This window comes from Leucoraja erinacea, chromosome 37, assembly GCF_028641065.1.
Source record: "Leucoraja erinacea ecotype New England chromosome 37, Leri_hhj_1, whole genome shotgun sequence".
In the NCBI taxonomy this organism is placed as follows: domain Eukaryota; kingdom Metazoa; phylum Chordata; class Chondrichthyes; order Rajiformes; family Rajidae; genus Leucoraja; species Leucoraja erinaceus.
The window spans coordinates 2098024-2125408 of NC_073413.1; the positions used below are offsets into that span (position 1 = coordinate 2098024).

General features: G+C 50.8%; 1 protein-coding gene across 5 annotated transcripts in view; it reads right to left on the minus strand.

Annotated features, from left to right (window-relative positions):
* Positions 1–27385, minus strand: part of tcf20 (transcription factor 20) — an 85915-nt gene that overhangs the window by 7942 nt on the left and 50588 nt on the right. For 4 of the 5 annotated variants that reach the window (XR_008726278.1, XM_055663038.1, XM_055663037.1 and 1 more), the window contains exons 3-5: positions 21430–21475; positions 14566–19613; positions 1298–1391 (exon numbers count right to left, since the gene is read on the minus strand). Coding sequence is in view for 4 of the 5 variants with exons in the window: in XM_055663038.1 (XP_055519013.1) it covers positions 1298–1391; positions 14566–19613; positions 21430–21475 (5188 nt within the window). In the remaining variant the exon portion in view is untranslated. The remainder of the gene's footprint in view (positions 1–1297; positions 1392–14565; positions 19614–21429; positions 21476–27385) is intronic. The other variant, XM_055663039.1, reaches the window with a different exon arrangement.

The following is a 27385-nucleotide window of genomic DNA, read 5'->3' on the forward strand; positions in this document are numbered from 1 at the left end:
TTCTCCCCGTGACCTGTGTGGGTTTTCTCCGGGCGCTCCGGTTCCCTCCCGCATTCTGTAGGTTAACTGGCTTCTGTAAATTGCCCCGAGTGTGTAGGATAGATCTAGTTGTTTAAGAAAGAACTGCAGATGCTGGAAAAATCTGAAGAAGGTAGACAAAAATGCTGGAGAAACTCAGCGGGTGAGGCAGCATCTATGGAGCGAAGGAATAGGTGACGTTTCGGGTCGAGACTCGTCTCGACCCGAAACGTCACCTATTCCTTCGCTCCATAGATGCTGCCTCACCCGCTGAGTTTCTCCAGGATCTAGTGTACGGGTGATTGTTGGTCGGCGTGGACTCTGTAATTAGATGCATTTCCTGACAAGATTTGACCCTGACTTCTGGTCATTTTATACTCAACTCCTCATGCCACTGCCATGATGTCGGTACTAGAACGTCCATACACTGTTTTAGTAATTCAAAGCCCTAATTATTTTTCCTACTGGAACTCTGAGCACACAGGCTCAGCTGGATTCTGTTCCAGTGGTGCAGGAGGATGAGGAACAGGCAAGTTTACAGATGTTGGTCTTGGCACACTAGTTCCAGGTCAGTATGGGAATGATGGTCAGAATAGAGCTTTTTGACTTTAGAGGTACGGTATGATAAACAGGCCCTTCAGCCCACTGAGATCACTCCGGCCAGTGATCGCCTCGTACACTAGGGTCTTTAGTAACTTCTCAGTTTCTTTGTTGAACTAAACCATCCTACATACTAGGGACAATTTTTACAATTTATCTAAGCCAATTAACCTACAAACCTGTACGCCTTTGGAGAGTGGGAGGAAGCACCTACAGAATATTCACGCGGCAAACTCCGTACAGACAGCACCCGTAGTTAGGATGGAACCCGGGTCTGTGGTGCTGTAAGGCAGCAACTCTACCCACATGTTAAGTTTTGACAATCGGCACACCAGGGATTGTGACTGGTGCTGACGGGTCACGTCAAGATGTACTGAGGCATGTGTACAACATGACACATGTTGTACACATGTGGGGAGCTTATTGGGGAGATTATGTGTTCGGCACGGACTAGAAGGGTCGAGATGGCCTGTTTCCGTGCTGTAATTGTTATATGGTTATGACAACTCCTGCATTGGCATGAATACTAGGTCGCGCTGGAAGTGGTTCAGATTACTTTCCCCCACCACCCTGCCCATGGGCTGTGTCTGCTCCGGCTGCCCACCACGAGCGGGCAGGCCAGGCCAGGCCAGGCCAACCTCTCCACCCCATGACTTGTGACCATGCACACCACCGTTACCTGCTTCCATAGCACAGATGTAGTGGTAGTTGAGAGGGCATCCCTTGCAGTAGCAGCCCAGGGTAGCGCCAGGCTCCTGGCAGTGTGAGCATTTCTGGGGAAGATAAGAGGACACAGAAGTAAAGGAGAGCTCCGATCTGTGAGCAGCGAAATACAACTGTGACTGCAGCACTCCAGTAAGCAGTGGGACAGCACCGGCCCTTTAGAAACCTGTCCTCCGTCAGCATTTGACCACTGGGCACGGGTGTCACCCATGTTTACCTCACGGAACTTGTGCCACCTTCTATTCTGGAGGTCACCTCAGTGTGGGGAAGGTGACATCCAGGCAATGCCCAACGAACAACGAGATAAATAGTTAGGTACACAAAAAAGCTGGAGAAACTCAGCAGGTGCAGCAGCATCTATGGAGCGAAGGAAATAGGCAACGTTTTGGGCCGAAACCCTTCTTCAGAGAAATAATTATCCTCTGTGAAGCCACTAGGTACAAGTGATCTGTTTCATTCTCAGCAGTGAGCACCTGGACAATAGACAATAGGTGCAGGAGTAGGCCATTCAGCTCTTCAAGCCAGCACCGCCATTCAATGTGATCATGGCTGATCATCCACAATCAGTACCTCGTTCCTGCCTTCTCCCCATATCCGCTGACTCCGCTATCTTTAAGAGCCCTATCTAGCTCTCTCTTGAAAGTATCCAGAGAACCTGCCTCCACCAGGCAGAGAATCCCACAGACTCACAGCTCTCTGTGAGAAAAAAAGTGTTTCCTTGTCTCCGTTCTAAATGGTATTACCCCTTATTCTTAAACTGTGGCCTCTTGTTCTGGACTCCCCCAACATCGGGAACACGTTTCCTGCCTCTAGCGTATCCAAACCCTTAATAATCTTATGTTTCATCCTTCTAAACTCCAGAGTGTACAAGCCCAGCTGCTGGAGAGAAACGTATATTTCGTAAGGAGATGAGGATTAATTTCTTTCGTCAGATGGTGGTGAATCTGTGGAATTCTTTGCCACAGGTGGCTGTGGAGGCCTTGTCAATAGATATTTTTAAGTTGGAGATGGGTTCGTCATTAGTGTGCGTGTCAGGGTTTTGGGGAGAAGGCAGCAGAATAGGCCTGAGAGGGAGGGATAGATCAGCCATGATTGAATGGCGGTGTAGATTTGATGGGCCAAATGGACTAATTCTGCTCCAATAACTTATGAACAGGGGTTCAGCAGATGATGCTGGAGAGGGAGGCAGGGCAGTCGGATGGGAAGCTCAGGAGGAGGAAGTGCTCAGTGGACCAACTTATAGCAGAAATGCAAGTGAGCAGAATCTTACATAAAAATAACAAACCAGCGCAGAGAAAAAAGGTATAATATGTATTTTTGGGCCCAGCCAGCATTTAATTGCTCATTCTTAGTTCATACGTCATAGGAGCAGAATTTGGTCATTAAACTCATCAAGCCTACTCCGCCATTCAATCATGGGTGATCTATCTTTCCCTCACAAACCCATTCTCCTGCCTTTTCTCCATAACCCCGGACACCCGTACTAATCAAGAATCTGTCAATCTCCGCCTTTAAAATATCCTTTCACTGGGCATCTACAGCCACGCACGGATTCACCACCCTCTGACTAAATAAATTCCTCCTCAGCTCCTTTCTAAAAGTTCATCCCTTTTATTCTGAGGCTGTGGCCTCTGGTCCTAGATTCAGATTCAATTTTAATTGTCATTGTCAGTGTACAGTACAGAGACAACGAAATGCACTAGCCAGGTTGTTTATCAGCAGCCTGGCTAGTAGACTCTCCTACTAGTGGAAACATACTCTCCACATTCACTCTAAGCAGGTCTTTCACTATTCAGTACGTTTCAATAAGGTCCCACCTGTCATCCTTCTCAACTCCAGCGAGCACAGGCCCAGTGCTGTCAACCGTTCTTCATATGTTAACCCACTCATTCCTGGTACAGTTGCCCTTGAGAAGGTGATGGTGAGCTGCCTTCTTGAACCCGGCTCTCCCCGATGTGTGGCAACTCCCACAATGCTATCGGGGGGGGGGGGGTGTTCCAGGATTTTGACCCTGCTACGGTGAAGGAACTGACATATATTTACAGATCAGGATGTTGTGGTGTGGAGGACAATGCCCAGGTGGAAGCTATTCCAATGCCCAGGTAGAAGCAATCTAGAGACAGCCATCAAGGCTGTGCTATCTGCCGATCACCAACCCCTCACACTCACCCCCTACGACGTGTACGTGGCACTGAGTAGGACTAATGCACGTAAGGCTGCTGGCCCTGACGGCATCCCCGGGCGCGTGCTCAGTGCCTGTGCTGCGCAGCTGACAGACGTCTGGACTGACATCTTCAACCTGTCACTTGCCCAAGCAGTTGTCCCCCCTTGCCTTAAAGCCACCTCCATCGTGCCAGTGCCAAAACACTCCACTGCGGCAAGCCTCAACGACTTCCGCCCAGTTGCACTTACCCCCATCATCACCAAGTGCTTCGAGAGGCTGGTCCTGGCACACCTCAAAAGCTGCCTACCCCCCACACTGGATCCCTATCAGTTTGCCTATCGCAAGAACAGGAGTACGGAGGATGCCATCTCAACGGCACTTCACTCCGCCCTCTCCCACCTTGACAACAGAGACACTTATGTAAGAATGCTGTTCATCGATTACAGCTCAGCATTCAACACCATTATTCCATCAAAACTGATCACCAAACTCGGTAACCTGGGCATCGACCCCTCCCTCTGCAACTGGATACTGGACTTTCTAACCAACAGACCCCAGTCTGTGAGGTTAGACAAGCACACCTCTTCAACCCTCACCCTGAACACCGGCGTTCCTCAGGGCTGTGTGCTGAGCCCCCTCCTCTACTCCCTCTTCACCTATGACTGCACACCTGTACATGGTACTAACACCATCATCAAGTATGCAGATGATACAACGGTGATTGGCCTCATCAGCAACAACGATGAGCTGGCCTACAGGGAGGAGGTCCAGCACTTAGCAGCATGGTGCGCTGACAACAACCCGGCCCTTAACTCCAAGAAGACCAAGGAGCTCATTGTAGACTTCAGGAAGTCCAGAGGCGGCACGCACACCCCCATCCACATTAACGGGACGGAGGTGGAACGTGTTTCTAGCTTCAGGTTCCTGGGAGTCAACATCTCCGATGACCTCTCTTGGACCCACAATACCTCTACTCTGATCAAGAAGGCTCATCAGCGTCTCTTCTTCCTGAGGAGACTGAAGAAGGTCCATCTGTCTCCTCAGATCCTGGTGAACTTCTACCGCTGCACCATCGAGAGCATCCTTACCAACTGCATCACAGTATGATATGGCAACTGCTCTGTCTCCGACCGGAAGGCACTGCAGAGGGTGGTGAAAATTGCCCAACGCATCACCGGTTCCACGCTCCCCTCCATTGAGTCTGTCCAAAGCAAGCGCTGTCTGCGGAGGGCGCTCAGCATCGCCAAGGACTGCTCTCACCCCAACCATGGACTGTTTACCCTCCTACCATCCGGGAGGCGCTACAGGTCTCTCCGTTGACGAACCAGCAGGTCGAGGAACAGCTTCTTTCCGGCGGCTGTCACTCTACTAAACAACGTACCTCGGTGACTGCCAATCACCTCCCCCCCCGGACACTTATTATTTATTTTTTATTCAAATCGTTTGCTATGTCGCTCTTCAAGGGAGATGCTAAATGCATTTCGTTGTCTCTGTACTGTACACTGACAATGACAATTAAAATTGAATCTGAATCTGAATCTTCCGACTGGACAATGCAACAGCGTTAACACAGTAGATCAGAAGAATTCTTATCATTGGGGGAGTGGGGAGAGAACAAAGGAGGACCTGCACGGGATACTTTGTAGGATACTGGGTGTGCAAAACAAAGAATATCACTGTGACAATAAAGCATTAATTCATTTATTCCTTCATTCAAAAACCAATTGTCCGCTAACATTTGCAAACATCCTCTCCACATTCACTCGAAGCAGGCCTTTCACTAATCGGTAGGTTTCAATGAGGTTCCCCCCTCTTTCTTCTAAATTCCAGCGAGCACAGGCCCAGTGTTGTCAAACATTCTTTGCATGTTAACCCAATCATTCCTGGCACAGTTGCCCTTGAGAAGGTGATGGTGAGCTGCCTTCTTGAACCCGACTGCAACCTTGTTTACCAGCAGCCTGGCTATTTGTTGGTGAATTCGGTCTAGTGAAGGAGTGTGGCTTAACACTGTGGGTCACAGCTACTGCTCTGCACTGGTCTGTGCGTTCTACCTGCATAGGCTGAGTAAGAGGTCAGCAGATGCTGCTGGTCAACTTTGTTAAGGGACCCACACAGCAGGGTGACTCATGGCACTATCTTCCAAATTATTAAATAGTAGAGTGTTCCTCAGGGTGACAGAGTATCCACTGGTGATGATGTTTTCTGCCAGCATTGGAATTGCGTCAATTACAGTATCAGCCCAGTGGTGTGGGCTTTTGCCGTGCCGAGACAGGTATTGATGGCAACTATCTAATCCGCTTATCACCACCACCAGCCCAGTGCCAAAACACTGGCAGCTGCAGAAATATTACAGTGAGCAAACCTCGTGTCCTCTTCTCAAAGAGCACGTCACAAACAACTTAACCCGCTTCAAGCAACAGGAGCCACAGCGTCCACAGCGTTTGGATTGTACAAAGATGATTTACGAGGATGTTGCCTGGACTCGCGGGCAAAGCTAAAGGGAGTGGTTGAGCAGGCTCGGACTCTGTTCCCTGGAGCACAGGATGATGAGTGGTGATCTTATGGAGGTGTACAAAATCATGAGAGGAATAAATTGGATAGATGAACAGAGTCTCTTGCCCAGAGTAGGGGAATCGAGAACCTGAGGACGTAGGTTTAAGGCGAAGGGGGTATAGATTTAATAGGAACATGAGGGATAACTTTTTCACACAAAGGGTGTGGGAACGAGCTGCCGGAGGAGGTTGTTGAGACTGGGACTCTTGCAATGCTTAAGAAATATTTAGACAGGTACATGGATAGGAAAGGTTTAGATGGATATGGGCAGTTGGGACGAGTGCAGATGGGACTGTGTGGGCAAGTTGGACGGTGTGGGCAAGTTGGGCCGAAGGGCCTGTTTCCATGCTGTAAACCTATCATGATCAGTACTCATGAAAAGACACGTGGTGTCTGGAACTCAGATTCAGATTCAGATTCAATTTTAATTGTCATTGTCAGTGTACAGTACAGAGACAACGAAATGCATTTAGCATCTCCCTGGAAGAGCGACATAGCAAATGATTTGAATAAATAATAATAAGTGTCCGGGGGGGTGGTGATTGGCAGTCACCGAGGTACATTGTTACGAGGTACGAGGAACTCCAGCATGTCTCGAGGAAGAGGGAACACCTCTACAAGCACCTGAAGGGCCAACAGACAACTGAGACCCAGAGGAACAGGTAGTTGGTGGACAGTGTACAGGAGTGGCAAAAATGCCAGAACTTGCAGACTCCTCCGTGCTATAGGCTCACAAAAACACACAACTTTACAGGACGAAGGAAGAGCATGCTATTCAGCCGCATGTAACCTGACATTTTAAACTCGTTCCTCTTTCCGCTTTAGTTTAGTATATTGCCACGTGTACCAAGGTACAGTGAAAAGCTTTTGTTGCGCTATAACCAGTCAGCGTAAAGACTATACATGATTACAATCGAGCCATCTACAGTGTACAGATACATGAGATTAAGAATAACAGAGTCAAAAAAAGAAATGCTTCTGTTGGAGTAGTGGTTTAAAAGAGTGGAGCGATTGTACTGCGTGATTGCAGAACCACTTCTGTGGCCAGCACACAGACAGTCGCCTGGCTTGGGTGCCACCTTGGATCCACAGATGCTGCCTGACTTGCAGAGAATTTTCAGCAATTTCTGGTTTATTTCAGATTTCCAGCCCTCGGTGGATTTTAGATTTTAGGAATTTAGGATTTTAGATCTTAGGAAATTTGTAGGAATCAACAAGATCGCATTTCAATATTCTAAACTCTAAGGAGTATAAGCCCTCAGCTACTTACAAGAACCTCATATATCCCACCATAATATCTGCGTCTTTGTTTAATTAGTTGGACCAGACCTATTCACAATGCCCCAGCTACGATCTCACCTGGGCTCGATATAATCTTGAGCAAAACACACTCACTTTTGTACTCAAATCCCTTTGCTATAAAGGCCAACATGTAGTACCTTTGATTTTCAAATTTCAAAAAGCTGGAAATCTGAAATGAAACAGGGAATGCTGGAAATACTCGGGTCAGGCGGCATCTACAAATGGAAAATCTGAATGAAATAATTCAACTCAATGACTCTTCATCATCGACCTGTTTTTCGCAAAAGGCAACACAGATAGCTCAGTGGGTCAGGCAGCATTTCAGAACAACATGGATAGGTGACATTTTGGGTTAGGACCCCTCTTCACAACAAAACGTTGCTGCCTGACCTGCTGTGATTTCCAGTATTTTTTGCAATTTATTCAAACACGTCATTTTCCCTGCTAATTATTTGTTGGACCTGGTAGTTTCATAGAAAATAGGTGCAGGAGGAGGCCAGCACTGCCATTCATTGTGATCATGGCTGATGGCAAGTTAACTTCAAGAACCATGTACAGATCCACCACAGATTTTCCGGCACCCTTGGTTCCAAAGCTTTGTCGGACCAACTGAGGTCACGGCCTTGATGGGGCCGATACCGGCCCACGAAGTCAGCCTCGGAAGTCGGCTACGGGAATGAATCTGCTGGCTCCGGCCGAGCCCGAGTTCCACAGCTCTGGTTGCAGCCGGCAAATCCGACCTGCCCATCTACCGCGGAGGTGAGCTATGGGATTGCATCTGCTGGCTCTAGCTGGGTCGAATTCCAAGGTGCAGGGGGACTAATTCAACCTGTCGATTGGCACCAAAGTCCCAATGAGGTCGAGATTGGCTGCACCACCTGGCCTAGGTGCCATATTTTTTGGGGGATTTCAAAGGTGCTCTCGTAATTTTGTCCGGATTAAAGGAAGCTCCGCACCACCAGTTGCAGGAAAATCTGAGGTGGACCTGTGTAAGGACATCCAGGTCCCCCAGAGACTAACCCTATCCATTCTGACACCATTTGTAAATACTCCAAATCCATCGGTTCTCCCTTTGTCTAATCAATCCTCAAAAACCAAACACATTTGTTCAACATGGTTTCTCTTTGGTCAGTCTATGTCCACTCCACCACTGCTCCCATTAATGTCTGAATGCCCCATTATATGACTAACACACGTCAGACTAACACTTAACTGTAGACCTACAACTGGTCTAGTTCTTTTTCTCTCCGGCTCTCCAAACAGTTAGGTTCCTTTTAACCGTCAAAGTCAACAATAAACCCAATTCCTAGACTTGGATTGTTCTGTAGCATTATATGTTTTCTTCTTTGACCCATGTCTACCCTTAACTTCGCTTCAGACGCACGGCTGTAGCACTTGTTCTTTTATCTTCCTTTTTTTTTACTATTCATTCAAGGAATGTGGTGGGGGTGGGAGATTGCAACCTTCACGTGATCCACCCCTGTTTCGACTAATGCAACCCGACGTGCACAAACAAGATCAAATCGAACAAGTTGACCTACAGCTTTAGGCTGTGCACGCCATACGCAAGAAGAAGGAGGAATGCGGGCTTTGTAGGTTGAGCCACCATTTAACTGCCATCCCTTAATTGTCCTTAAGAAGGCGCTGGCGAGCTACCTTCTGGAATCACTGTGGTCCTTGAGGTGTGGTTACAGAAACTCGGTGGAGAAGGGTAGGACTGGCAGCTCAATGCTCCCGGGTATAGATTTTTCTATATCCTGGGTAGAGATTTTTCAGATAGAGAGGGATGTAAAGGAGGGGGCATTACTGACTGGAGAGAATGTCACTGCTGCACTGAAGGGACATCTTGGAAGGTATTATCCAGAGAGGCCAAATGGTTACAACTCAGGAAAAAGATAGCTGCAATCACTATGATAGACACAAAGACACATCCCAGGAGCTGTGGCTGCGGGCATAGAGCCGCGGGCGACGCTGGATTTAAAACACCGCGGAGCCTGGGATTTGAGATCGCCAGAGTCGTAGCTCCAGCCAGCACGGCCTGAGGACAACGGGTGCTGCGGTCTCTGGAGAGGAAGCAGCCGCTCCAGACATTTCCAAGCCGCTGAGGAGTGTTCACCCGACGCCGGAGTTCCAGCTTTCCGGCAAGAGGGCCTGAAAACACCGGACTGGCTGCGGAGGCCACAATAGGCCCGACTATGGGTGAACAGGGGATGGGACTGGACTTTTTTTATGTTTTTATGTTTATTGTTAAAATTCTTTAATGTTGTGCCTAATCTTTATTCGTGTGCTGCAATGGCAAGTCAAATTTCACTACACCATTTTGTGTATGTGATAATAAATGTCCTTTGATCCTTTGAAAGTGCTGGAGTAACTCAGAGGGTCAGACAGCATCTCTGGAGAAAAAGGATGGGTGACGTTTTGGGTCGGGGCCCTTCTTCAGATTGAAAGTACAGGGGAGGGAAGTAAAGGCCAGAACGAAGCAGGGCCGCAATAGACGACCATGGAATGGTGGAGCCCATAATGGCCCATTGTTAGCTGGCGAAGAGGTGATAAGGAAAGGATACGAGGATGCTATTAAGGATTTTAACCCAGCGTCGATGAATTAACTCCAGCCAATATATACCCGTGTCAGGCTGGTGTGTTGCTTGAAAGGCAACTTGTAGCAGTGTTCCCGTGCTTGTGTTGCCTTTCCAGCCGGTAGAGGTCATGGGTTTTGGAAGATGCTGTCTAAGTCACCGTCAGTTGCTGCATGCAATGCATTCTGTAGATGGTACATAATGATGCGTGGAAAGGAACTGCAGATGCTGGTTTATAACAAAGATAGACACAAAGACAGTGCTGGAGTAACCCAGCGGGCCAGGCAGCATCTCTGGAGAAAAAGGACGGGTGACGTTTCGGGTCGGAACCAGACTCGGAAGAAAGGTCCCGGTCCAAAACATCACCCATCCTTTTTCTTCAGAGATGCTGCCTGACCCGCTGAGTTTCTCCAGCACTGTCTTTGTGTCTATCTTCTGGAGATGGTACAGCCGGCTACTGCTGTGTATCAGTGAATGGTTATGGATGAGAGCCGATCAAGCGAGCAGTTATGTTCCGCATGGTTTTGAGCTTCTTGAGAGTCATCGAGCTGCACTCAGCTTCGTAAGTAGAGATTATTGTATCACGCTTGTAGACTATGTACCTTATCTTTAAATACTAGCCACTGCTGGTTTACTTTCAAATCCTTGAACAATCGACAAGAGTAAATTCATGCCTCGTGCTTTGTAAATCGACCTGTATATAAAACTCTCTTATTCTGATCATTGTTCCTCAAAAGCCTTTTAACTATCAGACTCATCAATAAATCCTTTCTCATGGCACAATGACGGGTCTCAATTGCCTGTTCTTTCAATGTATTTTTATGCAGACAGTATAACTGGTAAGGCAGGTGAGCTTTAAACTGTGAGATTGGCAGTCGTTACAGAAATGCGGTTGAGAGAAGGGTAGGACTGGCAGCTAAACGATCCAAGGTATAGATTGCACACATAGAGAGGGGTGTAAAGGAGGGGGCAGAGGAGAGTTGTGTTACTAGAGAGAATGTCACTGCTGCACTGACAGGACATCTTGGGAGGCCAAATAATTAAAACTCAGGAATAAGAAAGCTGCAATCACCGCGATAGACACAAAGTGCTGGAGTAACTCGGAGGGTCAGGCAGCATCTCTGGAGAAAAAGGATGGGCGACGTTTTGGGTCGGGACCCTTTTTTCAGACTGAAAGTAGAGGGGAGGGAACTGGAGGTTATAAAAGGCCAGAACAAAGCAGGAACGGCAACAGATGACCATGGGTAAACCCATAATGGACCATTGTTGGCTGGGGAAGAGGCGATGACAATAGACAATAGGTGCAGGAGTAGGCCATTCGGCCCTTTGAGCCAGCACCGTCATTCAATATGATCATGGCTGATCATCCCCAATCAGTACCCCGTTCCTGCCTTCTCCCCATATCTCCTAACTACACTATCTTTAAGAGCCCTATCTAGCTCTCTCTCTCTTGAAAGCAGTCAGTAGACAAGGAGGGGTGTTTCTTGGACTGGAGGTTTGTGACCAGTGGTATTCTGCACGGTTAATTCAGCCGCACCCCTCGCCTCACACAGTGACCGCCGGCCAAACCCCCCCTGCGCCGGTGAAAGCCGAGCATCAGCCATCAACAGGGGCACACACACAAAACTCTGCAGTAACTCCGGAGAAAATGAATGGGTGACGTTTCGGGTCGAGACCCTTCTCCAGCACCCCATGTCCATCCCCGCCTGCATGGTGGGGGCCAACCGACAGCCACTGGGAAAGGTGAGAGGCACAGCCCAGGTCACTCTATGGCCTGTGACGATGCCGAGGGATTCGGGTCCCATTCACTGTGGGGGAGGGCAGGTGTCCCCCCATTCACGGTTACTGGGGGATAGATGGCACTGGGTGCCATTCTCCCCCAGATCCCCCCCTGCGCCCTCAGTCCAGGCCGCAGCGGAGACTGCAGGAACAGTAGTGAGACCCCGTCAAAGTGGATAGAGAGGGGCAGGAGAGAGAAGGCTGGGACTGGGAGGGCAGCCCGAGTGAGATGGAACCCAGACCCAAGAGAGGTGCTTAGGGGACTGGACCGTGATTCATTAGATTGTCATTGCTGAAATTTCTGCATGGACCAGTGGAGAAGGGAGAACTAGTGTTGCTAACTCCAGTAGCAATTCAACAGCACTTGCAGCGCCGGAGACCTGGTTCGATCCAATGTTTCTCTCTGGTGACCCAAGACCTGAGCATGAGCAGTCGAAATACCGAACTCGCTTATACTGAGGACTGGGCCAGGGACGGAAATCCCAGGGGAGGGGGGGGGGGGGCAGAGCACAGTGGATTGGAGGAGGGAGACTTCCATGGGGCAAAGATCATAGAGCGGAGCTTGAATCGCGTGCCCAGGTCAAGCGAAAAACACTCTTGGCAGCCCTGGACACAGACCTGCGCCTCATCTGCAGCCAGGATCGATCCCGGGTCTCCGGCGCTGCAATCGCTGCCGAACCGCCACTGGACCATCCCCGTCCCTACCCGAGTGCCACCCCCCTACACCCGGGGTTGGCCAGAGACATCGGGAGTCAGATGGGAGCGGTCAGCGCAGAGAAGCAGCGCAAAACCCACCTCAACTCTGCCTGCTAACGACGACCCAGCTTTACAGCCAGCGCGGAGAAGCAGTGCTAGCTCCACAGCTCCTTGCTGGTGTCCCGTCAGTCCAGGCAGGGCTGTAGGTTAACCCAGCGAGACAGGCAGAGTTGAGCTGCATTTAGCGCTGCTTCTCCACACTGGCTGTGGGCCTTACGCCATTCAATGTGATCATGGCTGATCATCCCCAATCAGTACCCCGATCCTGCCTTCTCCCCATATACCCAGACTCCACTATCTTTAAGAGCCCTATCTAGCTCTCTCTTGAAAGCATCCAGAGAACCGGCCTCAATTGCCCTCTGAGGCAGAGAATTCCACAGACTCACAACTCTGTGTGAAAAAAAGTGTTTCGTCTCCGTTCCCTTATTCTTGGCCCCTGGTTCTGGACTCCCCCAACATCGGGAACATATTTCCTGCCTCTAGCGTGTCCCAACTCTTAACAATCTTATATGTTTCAATAAGATCCCCTCCCATCCTTCTAAACTCCAGAGTATCCAAGCCCAGCTGCTACATTCTCTCAGCATATGACAGCATATGACAGTCCCGGGCAAACAGATTGGATATGATACAAGGGGCATGGTTCTGAGGAGCTACATCTACCACTGAGGTACAATGTTAGGGCGGAAACCTGTGACATTCACTTCCAAGTGACATTCAAAAACTGTGGTTGCTGATCAGTCACTGTGCTACATGGTGCAGTGCTGGAGTAAACCGGATCTGATACCACACAACACAGCCCTGAGATGCAGATCTGACCAAACATTAACAATACAGCACCAGTGACACATTTGATATTGAGGAACAGTGAAGTACAGTGCAGGGGAAGTTATTCACTTACAACACCAAGTTACTGGAGTATAATGTGGAAACTCTGAAACTAAGAGCAATAATCAGAAATGGATCTCAACTCTTACAGGATAACTTCATAGAATCCAGTGCTTAAACCCTGGCCTGACTGGATGAAATATCATTGTGAACAGAGAGAGAATCATTTTGTTTTTTTAAACAACAATTTAGGAGTACAACATTACCTATGAAGAAAAAGAAACCAGTGATTCACAGGAGGGGTAATGCTAAAAGAGTAACACTGACCACAGAGGGAAATAGTGGGAGAAATGAACAAAAACTTACAGAGGTGGACATGTGGAAGGGTTTATGAAATAATCCTTTGCACCAATTTATTGATAGCGGAAGACAGTTAAGGGTCTGTCCCACCACCAGCATGCAACTGCACGCGGCTAGCACGACCTAACGTGGTCGCTTGAGCCGTACGACTTCGCGGGGCCGGTCCCACTTCGATCGCCGGAGGCATATGGAGTTGTGCGGGGCTGGTCCTGACCCTGTCCAAAAATTCCGCGCGGCAACGGCCTGTCGGCCCGCAGCCGCATTGAGGCCGTACGCAGCGTCTCGACGCCGTAAGCGCCGTACGCAGCGCCTTGACGGCGTATGCCTAGCGTGTGGCGTTGCGCGATGACGTCATCGCCGGGCATGCCGTTGCGTGATGACGTCACCGCCCAACGCCGTACGACGTCCAAATTCAGTCGGCCCGCCTCCTGCCCAGCTGATTGGTGAGTATGATGTCGGGACCAGCCCCGCACAACTCCATACGCCTCCGCGGTTCTAATTGGGACCGGCCCCGCGAGGCCGTACGCCTCAAGCCACCACGTTTGGTCACGCTAGACGCATGCAATCGAATGCTGGTGGGACAGGCCCTTTAGATGGCAGAGGCCATGGGGATTTCACTGGGATCTCAAGGCAGGTAGGGCCGCTCCAGAGCAGTGGATATAATGGGGATACAATGGACAAGACTTTGATGCCCGCGGGCAAAAAGGCCCACCAAGATTTCACATGGAGCCCTTGGATAAAAGAGTGGACGGACCAAGCAGTGTTTTTTTTTCCCTGGAGAGAGGGAAGAACAGGTAAAGCAAAGGATAGCAAGCTTTAGTCATCCCCAGAGCACAGCAACTCTCTGCCGCACCATTCCCACACCCGCCCACCGACAACGCCCTCGCAAAACGCGGCCGCGACTCTTACCGTTTCTCTGGCCATTTCTACAGCCTCTTGCAGTCCGTAGAGTCTCCCAGAGATCAGGTAGACCCCGCTGGCCCAGAGCACACAGGACTCATGGATCCACAGTTCGTTGGGGTCGAGAGGTAGTTGAGGGAGCTGCAGCTCCACCTGCGGGCCGAGCTCACTTTTAAATCTCTGAGTCCGTGAGTCGACAGAAGTCTTTACGCAGCAGTGGCAGTGCCGGTGCCCTTTGCTGCTCCTGGGACTAGCCCAGGAAGGGGTGCAATCTTCGCTGTAGTGGCGCCTTTTGAACCTGGGGTGCCCCGGGACAGTCCCAAACTCCTTGCCCTCGTCTCCCGACTGGCTAGTCTTCAGCAGGTCGGGCATGCTCCGGTGCCTCACCACCCTGCTGGGCACCGGCACCATCTTCTTCGGGGGTGGGTTCTTGGGCAGGGTGGCAGCGTACTGGTGCGGGTAGTAGGGTCCATAAAGGTCGCCCAGGTCACGGTGATTGGCGCACTTGCCGCACAGGCAGCAGAGCACCACGCCAAGGGTGGAGGAGTCAGTCACCACCGGGCCCTGCACCATATGCGAGGACGTGGGCAAGGCCTTGCCAGCGCAACTGGGCGGTGGGGTGCAGGCCAGGCCCTGCTCCCCCTTCACCCCTTTCTGGGCCCTGTTTTGATCATCGTGGTTGTTGATAATGGTGCAGAGGGCAGCCTCTCGCTTCCTCTCCAGCAGCACGTACGGAGAGAAGCCTTTGTCCTGGGTTTCTACCCGCCTCCAGCGTACAGTTCGAATAGTGTGCTTCAGTTTAATGTCCGGCTCTACGGGCAGCACCATGGGACCCTCGAGCCTCTTGCGGCGCCTCCGCTGGTGGGAGGCCGGTTTCTTACTCTCGGGCACCACCTTGGGTTTGGCCTCCTCCTCCTCCGCCTCCTCCAGGGTCGGTGGGTCCTGGCACTCCTGCCGATGCCGCTTCTGCTTGTTGATGCTACCCAGCGGCCTTCCTCGCTTCTTGCCCGAAGGGAAGTAGCCTTTTATGGACGCCTCCACCTTGGGGGTGATGCCAGTGGCATCTTCGCCAGCGTGGTGCGCCAGGGAGCAGGGCAGAGGGCAAGGGGGGCCGCACTGCTTGGAGTCGGGATGATGTGGTGCCCGAGCGGATGGCACAGAGTCTTTGCAAATCTGGGAGAAGTTGGCGTGGCCCACCTCGCCGGTACAACCGGGGCCACGCGCCTCCATGTCTCCCTCCTTGGCATCAGCGTCCAACTTGAACCCAGGCAGCACCATGGCCGCACTGGTCCTCTCCCACCCTGCCTCATTGACAGACAGGATGTCCTCTAGTGTCAGGCTGTCGGAGGCCCCATCCAGCATCCCAGTCGGGGGAAACTTACGGCCATTGGGCGACGTGATCTTCTGGACGATGGCTTCCAGCTTCAGGCCGCGGCCCTTCCGCGGCGGCAGGGTTTTGGTCTTGCCGGGACTGGCGAGGGAAGCGGCTGGAGACAGGCTCCCACCGGGGCTGCCCTTCTCATCGTTCATCTGCTGGCACTCATCGCCAGGCTCGGCATTGTGCACCGGGATCGGGCCGACACTGCACTGCGAGTTGTTGGGGTCACAGGGGGTCATCGAATCCTTGGCTTTTGGCTCTTGGCAAAATCGTTTGGCTGGAATAGGCGATATAAAAGATCTTATCCTCCTCCTCGACAAAATGGAGGATTGAACCGCGGCGTCCTCTTGACGTATTGACTGTTCAGCCAGCTGTGGGCTTTGGATGTCATGACCCTGAGGTGAAAACATCTGCAATGAAGGATGACCACTCGTGTCCTGTTGCGTGGCCTCAAAGAGCCTTGGCTCTTTCAGCATCCCGCTCCTGCAGATCTCGGGAGCCGGGTTTTTCCCATCAATTGTGTCTGCCCAGCCGCCCATCCCTTCAGGATTCTGCATTTGCCTCTGTGAATGAATTGGATACCTCATGGTGGCTTCTGGCTCCATACCCGAGGGACAAGAGTTGACTTGCTTGGTTAACAGGGAGGACAGCGTGTCCGAGTTTGCAGAACCGGGATACATGGTGACCCTGTCCAACGAGGGCGGCATGTGATCGCAAGGTTGGCCGAAATGCCCAACTCTGCCAGCTTCTGGCATCACTTCCTGCTTGACAAATGGCGCTCTGGTCAGGAAAGTGTTCCCGTCCGCCCGCGCCGAAGGTCTCCTCTTCCTCCCTCCGCCTCTACCTGCCCCCCTTCCGTACGGGCGGCGCCCCCTGGTGGATCGGTTGTTCAGGGCTTGGTGGGGAAAGCTGGTGGTGGGTCCCATGGGCAGTGGAGTGGAAATCATGGTGGAACCCCTGACCAGGTCTGAAGGATCGTACTTCCAGTGGGGAGAGAGTGTCCTGCCATCTCGGCTGTCAAGGTGACCAGAGGGCCTTTGCTGACACAGGCTTTGGCCCATCTCACCTTTGATTCGTGCTTCAGTCATCATTGGTATACCTGGCTGGATGACAGACTGGCCTGCTTTGCAAAATCTATCTTCTCCCTTCACGTTGCGGACAAAGTCTTGGTCGTGAGACTGCCCGCAGCTCAGCGGCATGGAGCTCCGGCCAAAGGGCCGGGAGGGGGAAACGTCGCAGATGACAGACTTCCTCTCCGACATCACGCTTTCCAGTTGGGCCTCCAGGTCAGCCCTGGCCTGCTCGGTGCCAAAGCCGGGTACTCTCCCATCGCCCCAGCTAGAGGGTGGTGCCAGGGCACTGCCGTGCACGTCCTTCCTCGCCAGCTCGATCATTTGCCGCACTGGGTAGCCCGGCTGCTGCGAGGGATCCAGGAATCCCGAATATTGCAGGTCGGGGAGGTAATTTGGGTGAAACTTTCTCCCGGGATAGTTGGCTTGCAAAGCTTCTTGGAGCAAGCTGTGGCTCTTCTCAGCCTTACTTGGGGCCACCTTCCGGTCTCCAAGAGTGAACTGGTCGGGCTCGGCCTGGCCGTAAGGAACGGCCGGGTACTGCATCTGATGGTAGCCGCCTTCGTTCCTCGGCATGTCACGGAAACCGTACACCAGGCAACTGGGCGACTTAGCCGAGTCCAGCCTGGCAGCCATGGGGTCGTTGGGCAAGGTGGCTCCTTGGTGCCCAAGGCCATTCCCATTCTGGGCGGCCGATATCACCGCACCGCCACGGCTGTTTGGTTGCTGGTTGCGTCCGGGAGCTTTCTCGTTGCCGACAGGGAAGGGGGTCTGCCTCGAGTGCTCGTCCTCTTGCCCAGCCATGCCCAGCACATCCTCCCTGCCGCCCATGGCTTCCCGGGACACGATGACTCCCACCGGTTTTTCACCCCGCCGGGCCGCCTGCTCAGCCAGCGATGCCATGGCGCCACCTTTGCCCTCCTGGCACATCTGGACCATCAGCTCCTCCTTGGACAGGGGCCGGCCAGCGCCGTTGCCGTGGGAGCCGACCGGCGAGCAGAGGGCGTTGACGGCGTCGGGGTTGCGGTGCTTGAAGGCCTGGTCCGAGCAGCAGCTCTGCCCGCTGAGCTGCCGTACCCGCTCGGCGTGGTCCTCCGATGAGCTGGAGCAGCCGCCGTCCAGGGACTCGGCATGTGGAGATTTCAGCTGCTCCTCGGGGCCAGGAAGCTCGCCCAGGGCCCCAGGCCTCTTGGCGGTGCGGCGGGCGTGCCTGCGGTGCAGCGCCAGCGAGTCGGAGATCAGCAGGTGCTGCACGGTGTTGGGGATGTTGGCCACCTGCGAGCTCAGGGCCGTCAGGCTGCTCAGGCCCAAGTCGGACACCCGCTTCTCCCCACCCCCCTCTAGACCAAAGCCTTCGTAGGCCCCGGACTGGGAGCTGGGACTGGGCATCAGACTTGCTGCCGTGGGACTAGGCATCAGCCCCGCTGGTGTGGGACTAGGCATCAGCCCCGCTGGTGTGGGGCTAGGTTCGTGCATCTGCTGCAAGATGCGGCTCCTCGCCACCATGCCCATGGATCCCGCCCCGCACTGAAGGCTGTCGCTGTTGACCAACAGAGGGGACGGGGTGGAGCTGCACGAGGGCGACTGGGCCACCGGGGTGGCTGGAGACGGGTTGGATCCGGGGCTGAAGTTCTGATGGAATGGCATGGGCGACTTGGCGGGAATGTCGGCCGAACAGTAGGAAGCAAACTGCTGGTTGAGCAGAGCCAGCTTGGCGGGTGTGGAGTATTGCAGGACCCGGTGTTGCTGGCCTGCCAGTGGCTTCGCCTGTTCGAAGCAGGGTTTAGATACAGGCGGCTGGTAGCTGTACCCTGCTTGGGTCCCGTAACCAGCGGCAACTGTGGCATTGACCGGGTAGCCATCGCACTGGCCGCCGGCACTGGTGTGATAGCCATCGAACGCCTGCCCGGGAGGCTGGCTGTAGCCTTGAGGAGACAGGTAGGAGGAGGGGGAGGAGGAGGAGGAGGTGGTAGAGGCAGTGGTAGTGGTGGTGGAGATGGAGGAAGAGGACTGGAACTGCTGGGGGTTATACTGGGCTGCGCGGTGCTGGTACTTGGCCAGCAGGCCGGAGCCCGACTGGTGGATGAGCTGGGAGAGGTGAGCGGAAGAGGAAGGGACTTGGCTGCCTGGGGTTGCCTGGAAGGTCTGATGTCGCAACTGTTGCTGCACGGCGCCGGGGGAAAACTGACTGGCGTACACGTCCTGCTCGAAGTGGCTGTAGCCGGGCATGGCGGTGTGGGGCATCCGCCACTGGCCCTCGCTGAGGTACTGCACTGAGTAGCCAGCAGCCGGCTGGGCTCCGTAACCGGTCTGCAGACGCCCAGCCAGCCTGCGCTGAGCCTGGGTAGCTGTCAGCTCCTTCCCCCTGGAGTAATAGTAGTCGGTGGGATCCCTCCGGAAGGGTTGGTACAGCTGCTGGTCGCAGCTCTCGCTGACCGGTCGGTTGGTGTAGCCGCTGAACATCTGACCCTGGTGGTACTGGTTGTGGTCTCCCAGGCGCGACGTCTCCTGGGCCTCTTGGTGCAGCAGCCTCTGGTTCCCATGGTAGCTGCTCTGCTCCCGGTAGGACTGCATGCTGCGGTGTTGCGCAGTTCGGACCCCAGCAGCTTCTGCAGAAATCAGACACAAGCGAGATTTCATTGTTTAGTTTTAGAGATGCGCCGTGGAAACAGGCCCTTCGGCCCACCGAGTCCGCGCCAAACAGCGATCCCCGCACACTAACACTATCCCACCCACGATTATACAAAGCCAATTAGCCTACAAACCTGAGGTAGACAAAAATGCTGGAGAAACTCAGCGGGTGAGGCAGCATCTATGGAGCAAAGGAAATTTCCCGCTGAGTTTCTCCAGCATTTTTGTCTACCTTCGATTTTCCAGCATCTGCAGTTCCTTCTTAAAGATTTAGCCTACAAACAATAGACAATAGGTGCAGGAGTAGGCCATTCGACCCTTCAAGCCCGCACCGCCATTCAATGTGATCATGGCTGATCATCCCCAATCAGTACCCCGTTCCTGCCTTCTCCCCATATCCCCTGACCGCTATTTTTAAGAGCCCTATCTAGCTCTCTCTTGAAAGCATCCAGAGAACCTGACTCCACCGCCCTCCGAGGCAGAGAATTCCACAGACTCACCACTGTCTGTGAGAAAAAGTGTTCACCACTGTCTGTGAGAAAAAGTGGTTCCTCGTCTCCGTTCTAAATGGCTTACTCCTTATTCTTAAACTGTGGCGCCTGGTTCTGGACTCCCCCAACATCGGGAACATGTTTCCTGCCTCTAGCGTGTCCAAACCCTTAACAATCTTATATGTTTCAATGAGATACCCTCTCATCCTTCTAAACTCCAGAGTGTACAAGCCCAGCTGCTCCATTCTCTCAGCATATGACAGTCCCGCCATCCCGGGAATTAAACTTGTAAACCTACGCTGCACTCCCTCAATGTCCTTCCTCATGTATGTCTTTGGTGTGTGGGAGGAAAGTGGAGCAACCAGGGAAAACACATGCAGGTTACGGGGAGAAGGTACAAACTCCATACAGATAAGCACCCGTAGTTAAGATCGAACCCAGGTCACTGGCGCTGTAAGGCATCAACTCAACCGCTGCGCCACTGTGCCGCAGATCTTTAAAGAAAAGTGCATCGTCCATATACAATACATCCCACAAAACACGGAGCAAGATCTGTTTCCCCGGGAAAGAGATAATCATAGCAAAGCAGCAGAGGTGGGGAGAAAACACTGTTGGTTGTTGACAAGTCTCTGAACTATAATTGTAATGGAACATGAAGATATGATAACTAACATGAGTTAGAACAAGGTTAGCACAGAAATCACGGGAAACTTGAAGTGTAGGAAGGAACTGCAGATGCTTGTTTACACTGCAGATAGACACCAAATGCTGGAGTAACTCAGCAGGTCAGGCAGCATCTCTGAAGAAAATGAGCAGGTGACGTTTCGGGTGGAGACCCTTCTTCAGATGTGGGAGACTTTAAACTACATACAGACTGGGAAAATCATATTTGTACCAAGAGAGTAAGTGGATTCCTGTTTGTTTACGAGATGAGAAAAGACACAAAGTGCTGGAGTAACTCAGCGGGTCAGGCAGCATCTCTGGAAAACATGGCTACGTGACTTTGTGGATCGGGACTCTTCTTCAGACAGATCAATCTGAAGAAACGTTCCGATCCGAAACATCACTTCTCCATGTTCTCCCGGGATGCAGCCTGACCCGCTGAGTTACTCCAGCACTTTGTTTGCTAAAGCAGCATTTGTAGCTTCTACATTGCATAAGAGACGGATGTGTGTTGAAGAACCAACTATCAAAACTGGCTATTTTCGATCCAGACCTGTGCAACGAAAAAGGGATTATTAATCTGTTTTTTTTTACAAAGTAGCCCAGAGAAAAGAGAAACCATCATATGAGAGGACTTTACCTTGTTTGAAAGTGATGTACTTCAACGCAAGACCAGGGTTTTCAACCTAAATAAAGGAAATTAAAAAATAATAGAAAATACTGGGATACTCAGCAGCCCTTTTGGATAAGAGTCGCCGACTTGGGATGTAAACAGTTCCTCTCTCCCGACCTGCTGAGTATCCTCAGCAGATTTCAATTTACACCATGTGATTTATTTTTTTAAATGTTCAAGAGTTAAGGACAGGTTTGCTGTGGTGAACTGGGAAACTACATAAATGGGTTTGATAGCAGACATATACAAAGATAAAGCACATATTTAAAACAAATACACTTTCCATTGGGCAGGAAAAGTGGCTCAGACTTGGATTACAGAAGGTGGCGCAGTGGTAGAGTTGATGCCTTACAGAGCCAGACGTCCAGGTTTGATCCTGACTACGCATGCTGTCTTTGCGGAGTTTGTGCGTTCTCCTTGTGACTGCTTGGGTGAGCCCAAGGACTGGAACTCTCTCGTTTACTCTCCTTCTATTTTGGGGGTTTGTAGATTCATTGGCCTCTGTAAAATTCCCACTAGTGTGCAGGGACTTGATGTAAAAGTGTGATAACATAGAAATAGTGTGAACAGGTGATAGATGGCCAGCGCGGACTCAGTGGGCCAAAGGGCCTGTTTGCACGCTGTATTTACAAACTAAACTAAAGTATTTTCACTTTCTTTGATTTGATATTGATTTCTTTTGGTTCCTTTACCAAATTCCAAAATCTCACCAATCCCCAGGCATCCTGCATTTTTCCTGATAACTGCACAGCTTTTTTAAAATGTTACTGCAAATGCTGGGATCACGAGCAAAACACAAAGTGCTGGAGGAACTCCACAGGTCAAGCAACATCTGTGGAGGGTTATGGACAGATGACGTGTTGGGACAGGACCATTCTTCAGATTTTTCTGTGATTTAATTTCTTCTGTAACCCATGACTAGACTACCATTCAATGACTTTATGTCTTCAAGGAAATATTTATTTGTTGTATGTATTTTTTTTAAATATCAGCTTCAGGCTGTTCAGTAACATATCTATATTACTAGAAGTCTGATCTTGACCGCTTTTGGCCCACTGTGCTGCGATTTCCGAGAGAACGCCGCCACCTACGGCCGTCATTTTTGGCCACCTCCCTCAGAGCCCCCCTCCGCCTTCCGTGAGGATTTTTCCCGTCGATGAAAAATCAGAGAGATATTAATGTTTTTTTTAAATCGCTATTCTTTCTACTTGCCCCCGCTGGCGGCAGGGGGGGGGGGGGGGGGGACTATAAAACCCGGAAGTGTAGTCCCTCCAGTATGATGCTGGGACCCAACGGGTCCCACTTAGTCTAGTACCTTAATTTGATTTTCCAATCCAATACAGCCAACCTGCCCCTCAAACCTTCAAGGATGTTTTTTTCTGATAGAAAACCCTGGTTTCACATTGGAAATCACTTCTGCACGTAATGTAAAACTCTATCATATTATGGTCACTCTTTACAAGGGTGCCTGTACAGCACCATTAATCTTCCCGTTGTACTAGGTCTAAAACAGACTGTTCCGAAGTCAGTTCCTCAATATATCAATCTAGAAATCTGTGACATCTATTAAGAGCAGCATGGTCATGCAGCTCAAATATCTATCTATGTGTGTTGGAAGGAACAACAGATACTGGTTTAGACTGAAGATAGACACAAATGGCAGGAGCAACTCAGGCAGCATGGAGAAAAGGTCCAGGTTACATTTTGGGTCAGAACCTATCTTCAGGCTGAATGTTGAGTGGAAAGGAACTGGAGGTGGGAAAAGGCCAGACCAAATCAGGGCCAGCAACAGATAACCAAGGAAGGATGGAGCCCATAATAGCCCATTGTTGGCTGGGGACAAGGGGATAAGGAAGGATTACCGGGATGCAAACAGTGGAATTAGTAGGACGACTAGGGTGGGGAAGAGGAGGGAAGATAGGGCTTACCATAAATGCGCAAAATCAAAGTTTATATTTATATCAGATTCCGCTCAGTATATATTCCATGACACCGCTTCCACTGTACTCCAAGGTTAAGAATTCCAGAGATACAGACCTCAGAAGAGGTCTTTCCAGGACTCCAGCTTAAGGATAAAGGGGAAATCCTTAAACAGATAACTTTTTTCCGCAGAGAGTGGTGATCTCTGGAACTCTCTGCCACAAAGTTGAGGCCAGTTCATTGCTGGCCCTAATTGGAGAGAAGGCACGGGATACTGAGTTGGATGATCAGCCATGATCATATTGAATGGCGGTGCAGGCTCGAAGGGCCGAATGGCCTACTCCTGCACCTAATTTCTATGTTTCTATGTTTCTAAGAGATTCCTCCACATCTATCTTAAACGGATAAGCACTGATTCCGGAAAATCTGCTCCTAATTCGAGACACCACCCAAGAGGTACATTTTCTGTAGTGGGAGAGCCTAGGACCAGAGGGCACAATCTCTGAATAAAAGAACTTACTATTAGAATTGGAGATGAGGAGGAATTTCTTTAGCCAGAGGGTGATGAACCTGTGGAATTTATTGCCACAGAGACGGCGGTGGAGGCCAAGTCATTGGGTGTTTTTAAAGCGAAGATTGATAGGTTCTGATTAGTAAAGGGCATGAAAGGTTGTGGGGAGATTGCAGGAGGATGGATTGAGAGAGAAAAATAGAGCAACCATGATCGAATGGTGTAGGCTCGATGGGCTGAATGGCCTAATTCTGCTCCCATATCTTATGGTCATAGTGAAATCATTCCCCAAGTCGACCCCCTTTAGCAATATCCTGTATTTCAATAAGATCACCCTTCATTCGTTTAAGCTCCAAATATCATAGACCAACATGCTCAATCACTCTTCATATGTCAATACCTTTATCCAAGATACAACCCAGTGAAACGTCTCTATAAAGCCACCAATACAAGTATATCCTCCTTAAACACGGAGGCTCAACCCCAGTGTGAGCTCAGTGTGTGCGTCAAAACTTTCCTCTTTTTATATTTTACTAGTCCAAGTGGGACCTGTTGGGTCCCGTCCCCTCAACGCATGGTTGTGGGGGGGGGGGGCCTGCGGTATCACACACACACTAACCACCCCCCACACAATATACACACACAAACCACCCCCTTTGATATTATATTAATATTAGCGTGAGCTCAGTGGCAGCAGGTTGCATCAAACCTTCCTCTTTTTATACTTGATATTGAAGGCTAGTGTCGCATTATACTTCCTAATTACCTGCTGCACCTGCAAGCCAATTCTTTGTGCGTCATTCGCATTGCCCCCCCCCCCCCCCCAGCCTCCTTTGTACCACAACAGTTTGCAATCACCTTGTAGACACGTTTGTGTAATGACAATTACAGTAAATCATAACTTTAACTCATTTACAGATACAGCGAGGATTTAGATTTGAATCTGTCCCCTTGCATTTTTCCATGCTCTTAATCCTCCTGCTGCTTGCTTTTGTTTTCCTTGACAATTCATTTTGCTTACTATGTTTCTAACTTCCACATGCAACTCACACTCTTGCCCACCTCTCCTCTTAAGGGGCTGTCCCACTTACGCGATCTTTCAGCGGCTTGCGGCACCCGTCACAGTCGCAGCAGGTTGCCGGAAATGTTCAACATGTTGAAAATCCAGCGGCGACCAGAAAAAGGTACGACTCTTTGGGCGACTACTCGCGTACATTTTTCTGGTCGCCATTGAATTTTCAACATGTTAAAAATTTTCGGCAACCTGCTGCGACTATGACGGGTGCCGGCAAGTCGCCGAAATAATCGCGTAAGCGGGACAGGCCCTTTAGGTGCCCATCCTATTATCAAGCCGGTTTTCTATTTTTATCTTCTTATCTCACATTTTTTGTCATTTCACCTCTGGCCTTTGTCCACCCATCTGCCAATCTCCCTCACCTGTATCCAATGGTCACTTGCCAGGCTTTGTTCTGACCCCACCTCTCTCCCTCCCACTACAATCAGCCTGAAGAAGCGATCGACCTGAAACATCACCTATCCGTGTTCTCTGGAGATGCTGCCTGACCCACTGAGTTACTCCAGCATGTTGTACCTTTTTTTATAAACCAGCACCTGCAGTTGCTGGTGTAGACATTTGTTCAATTGGGGTACCGAAACTTTGCGATCAACGAGCCCAGCAGCTGCCGACATCGTCATTAATTGCACACATGTCCTCCAGAGATGCTGTCTGAACCCCTCAGTCATTCACACATGGTTAGGTGTTGGGACCCTCATTCAGACTGATTGAAGTGGGGGGTGGGGGGGGGGATGAAATAAGACCACGAGAATGATGACCATCCAAAGGGGCTTCAGGGGCGAGTATCTCAACAACAGTGTGTAAAAGTGTGAGGTTATCACTTTGGTATAATGTCAAAATGTTGCAAGATTGGGGAAAGATGCTCATAGTGCCCTAAACCTGCTTGCATACATCACTGAAACCTGACGCAGATGTGTCGCATACATTTAGGAGGATCAAGCGAACATTGTTTTTTGTGACAAGAGGGTTTATATACAAGAGTAAAGCTGTCTACGTGCAATTATATAGGGCCTTGGGTTAAACCGCTGTCTAATGACAGTCTCATTACCAAAAAAGGATACACTGAGTCTAGCAGACGATTCACCAGATTGCTACCTGGATTGCAGGTTTGCCATGTTATTCTGTAGAGGCCTAACCAACTCATTTTAGAAGAATGAGGGATGACCTCACTGACCTCACACAAACCAACCTCCCTTCCATGGACATTTAGCAAGGCCAGCAGCATCATCGAGGACGCGTCTCGCCCTGGCCACAACCTCTTCCCCTCTCACATCGGACAAAAGGCATAGAAGTGTGAAAACGCACACCTCCAGATCCAGAGACAGTTTCTTCACAGGGTTATCAGGCAACTGAATCATCCGAACACAACTAGAGAGAAGTCCTGAACTACTATCTTCCTCATTGGTGACCCTTAGACTACCTTTGATCGGATATTACTGGTTTTATCTTGCATTAAATGTTATTCACGTTATCAGGCCGCATTTGGAGTACTGTGAGCAGTTTTGGGCACCATATCTGAGGAAGGATGTGCTGGCTCTGGAGGAGGTTTGCAAGATTGATCCCAAGAATGTTGTTCACACTGCTCACACATGACTGTGCTGCCAGATTCAGGGACAATAAAATCATAAAATTCGCGGACGACACTACAGTGGTGGGACTCATCAGTGGAGATGACGAAACAATGTACAGGGAGGAAGTAGAACAACTGGTGGACTGGTGCGGCAAAAATAACCTAGAACTGTCGACTTCAGGAGGGCGCAGCCAAAGCATACACCGCTCAACATTAGTGGCACTGCAGTGGAGAGAGTGGAGAGCATAAAGTTCCTCGGTGTGCAAATAACGGACAGCCTCACCTGGTCCAGGAACACCACTGGGACCGTCAAACGGACCCATCAGCGACTGCACTTCCTGAGGAAACTAAAACAGGCCTCACTCCCCACCAACATCCTCAGGACTTTCTACAGGGGCACGGTGGAGTCTGTACTCACGTACTGCATAAATACGTGGTACTGCACCTGCAACTGCTCGGACAGGAAGGCTCTGCAGAGGGTAGTGAGGGGAGCAGAGAGGATCATTGGCGTCTCCCTACCCTCGGTACAAGAACTGTTCCAGAGCCGCTGTCTGAAGAAAGCACAGAGAATTGCCAAGGACAAACTGCACCCCCTCCACACACACCTGGATCTCCTGCCATCAGGCAAGAGATATCGAAGCATCAAAGCCCGGACTACGAGGCTGCTAAACAGCTTCCTACCACAGGCTGTGAGGCTGCTAAACAGTCACTCTGCACTCACAGTCACTTTACTTGACTCTGCGGCTGGCACGGACACTTTAATAACTGGCACTGGCCACTCAAATCAGCGGCCCCGGACATTTTTTATGATTGGTTTACTGTATTTTAACATTGTGTTTTTTACCTG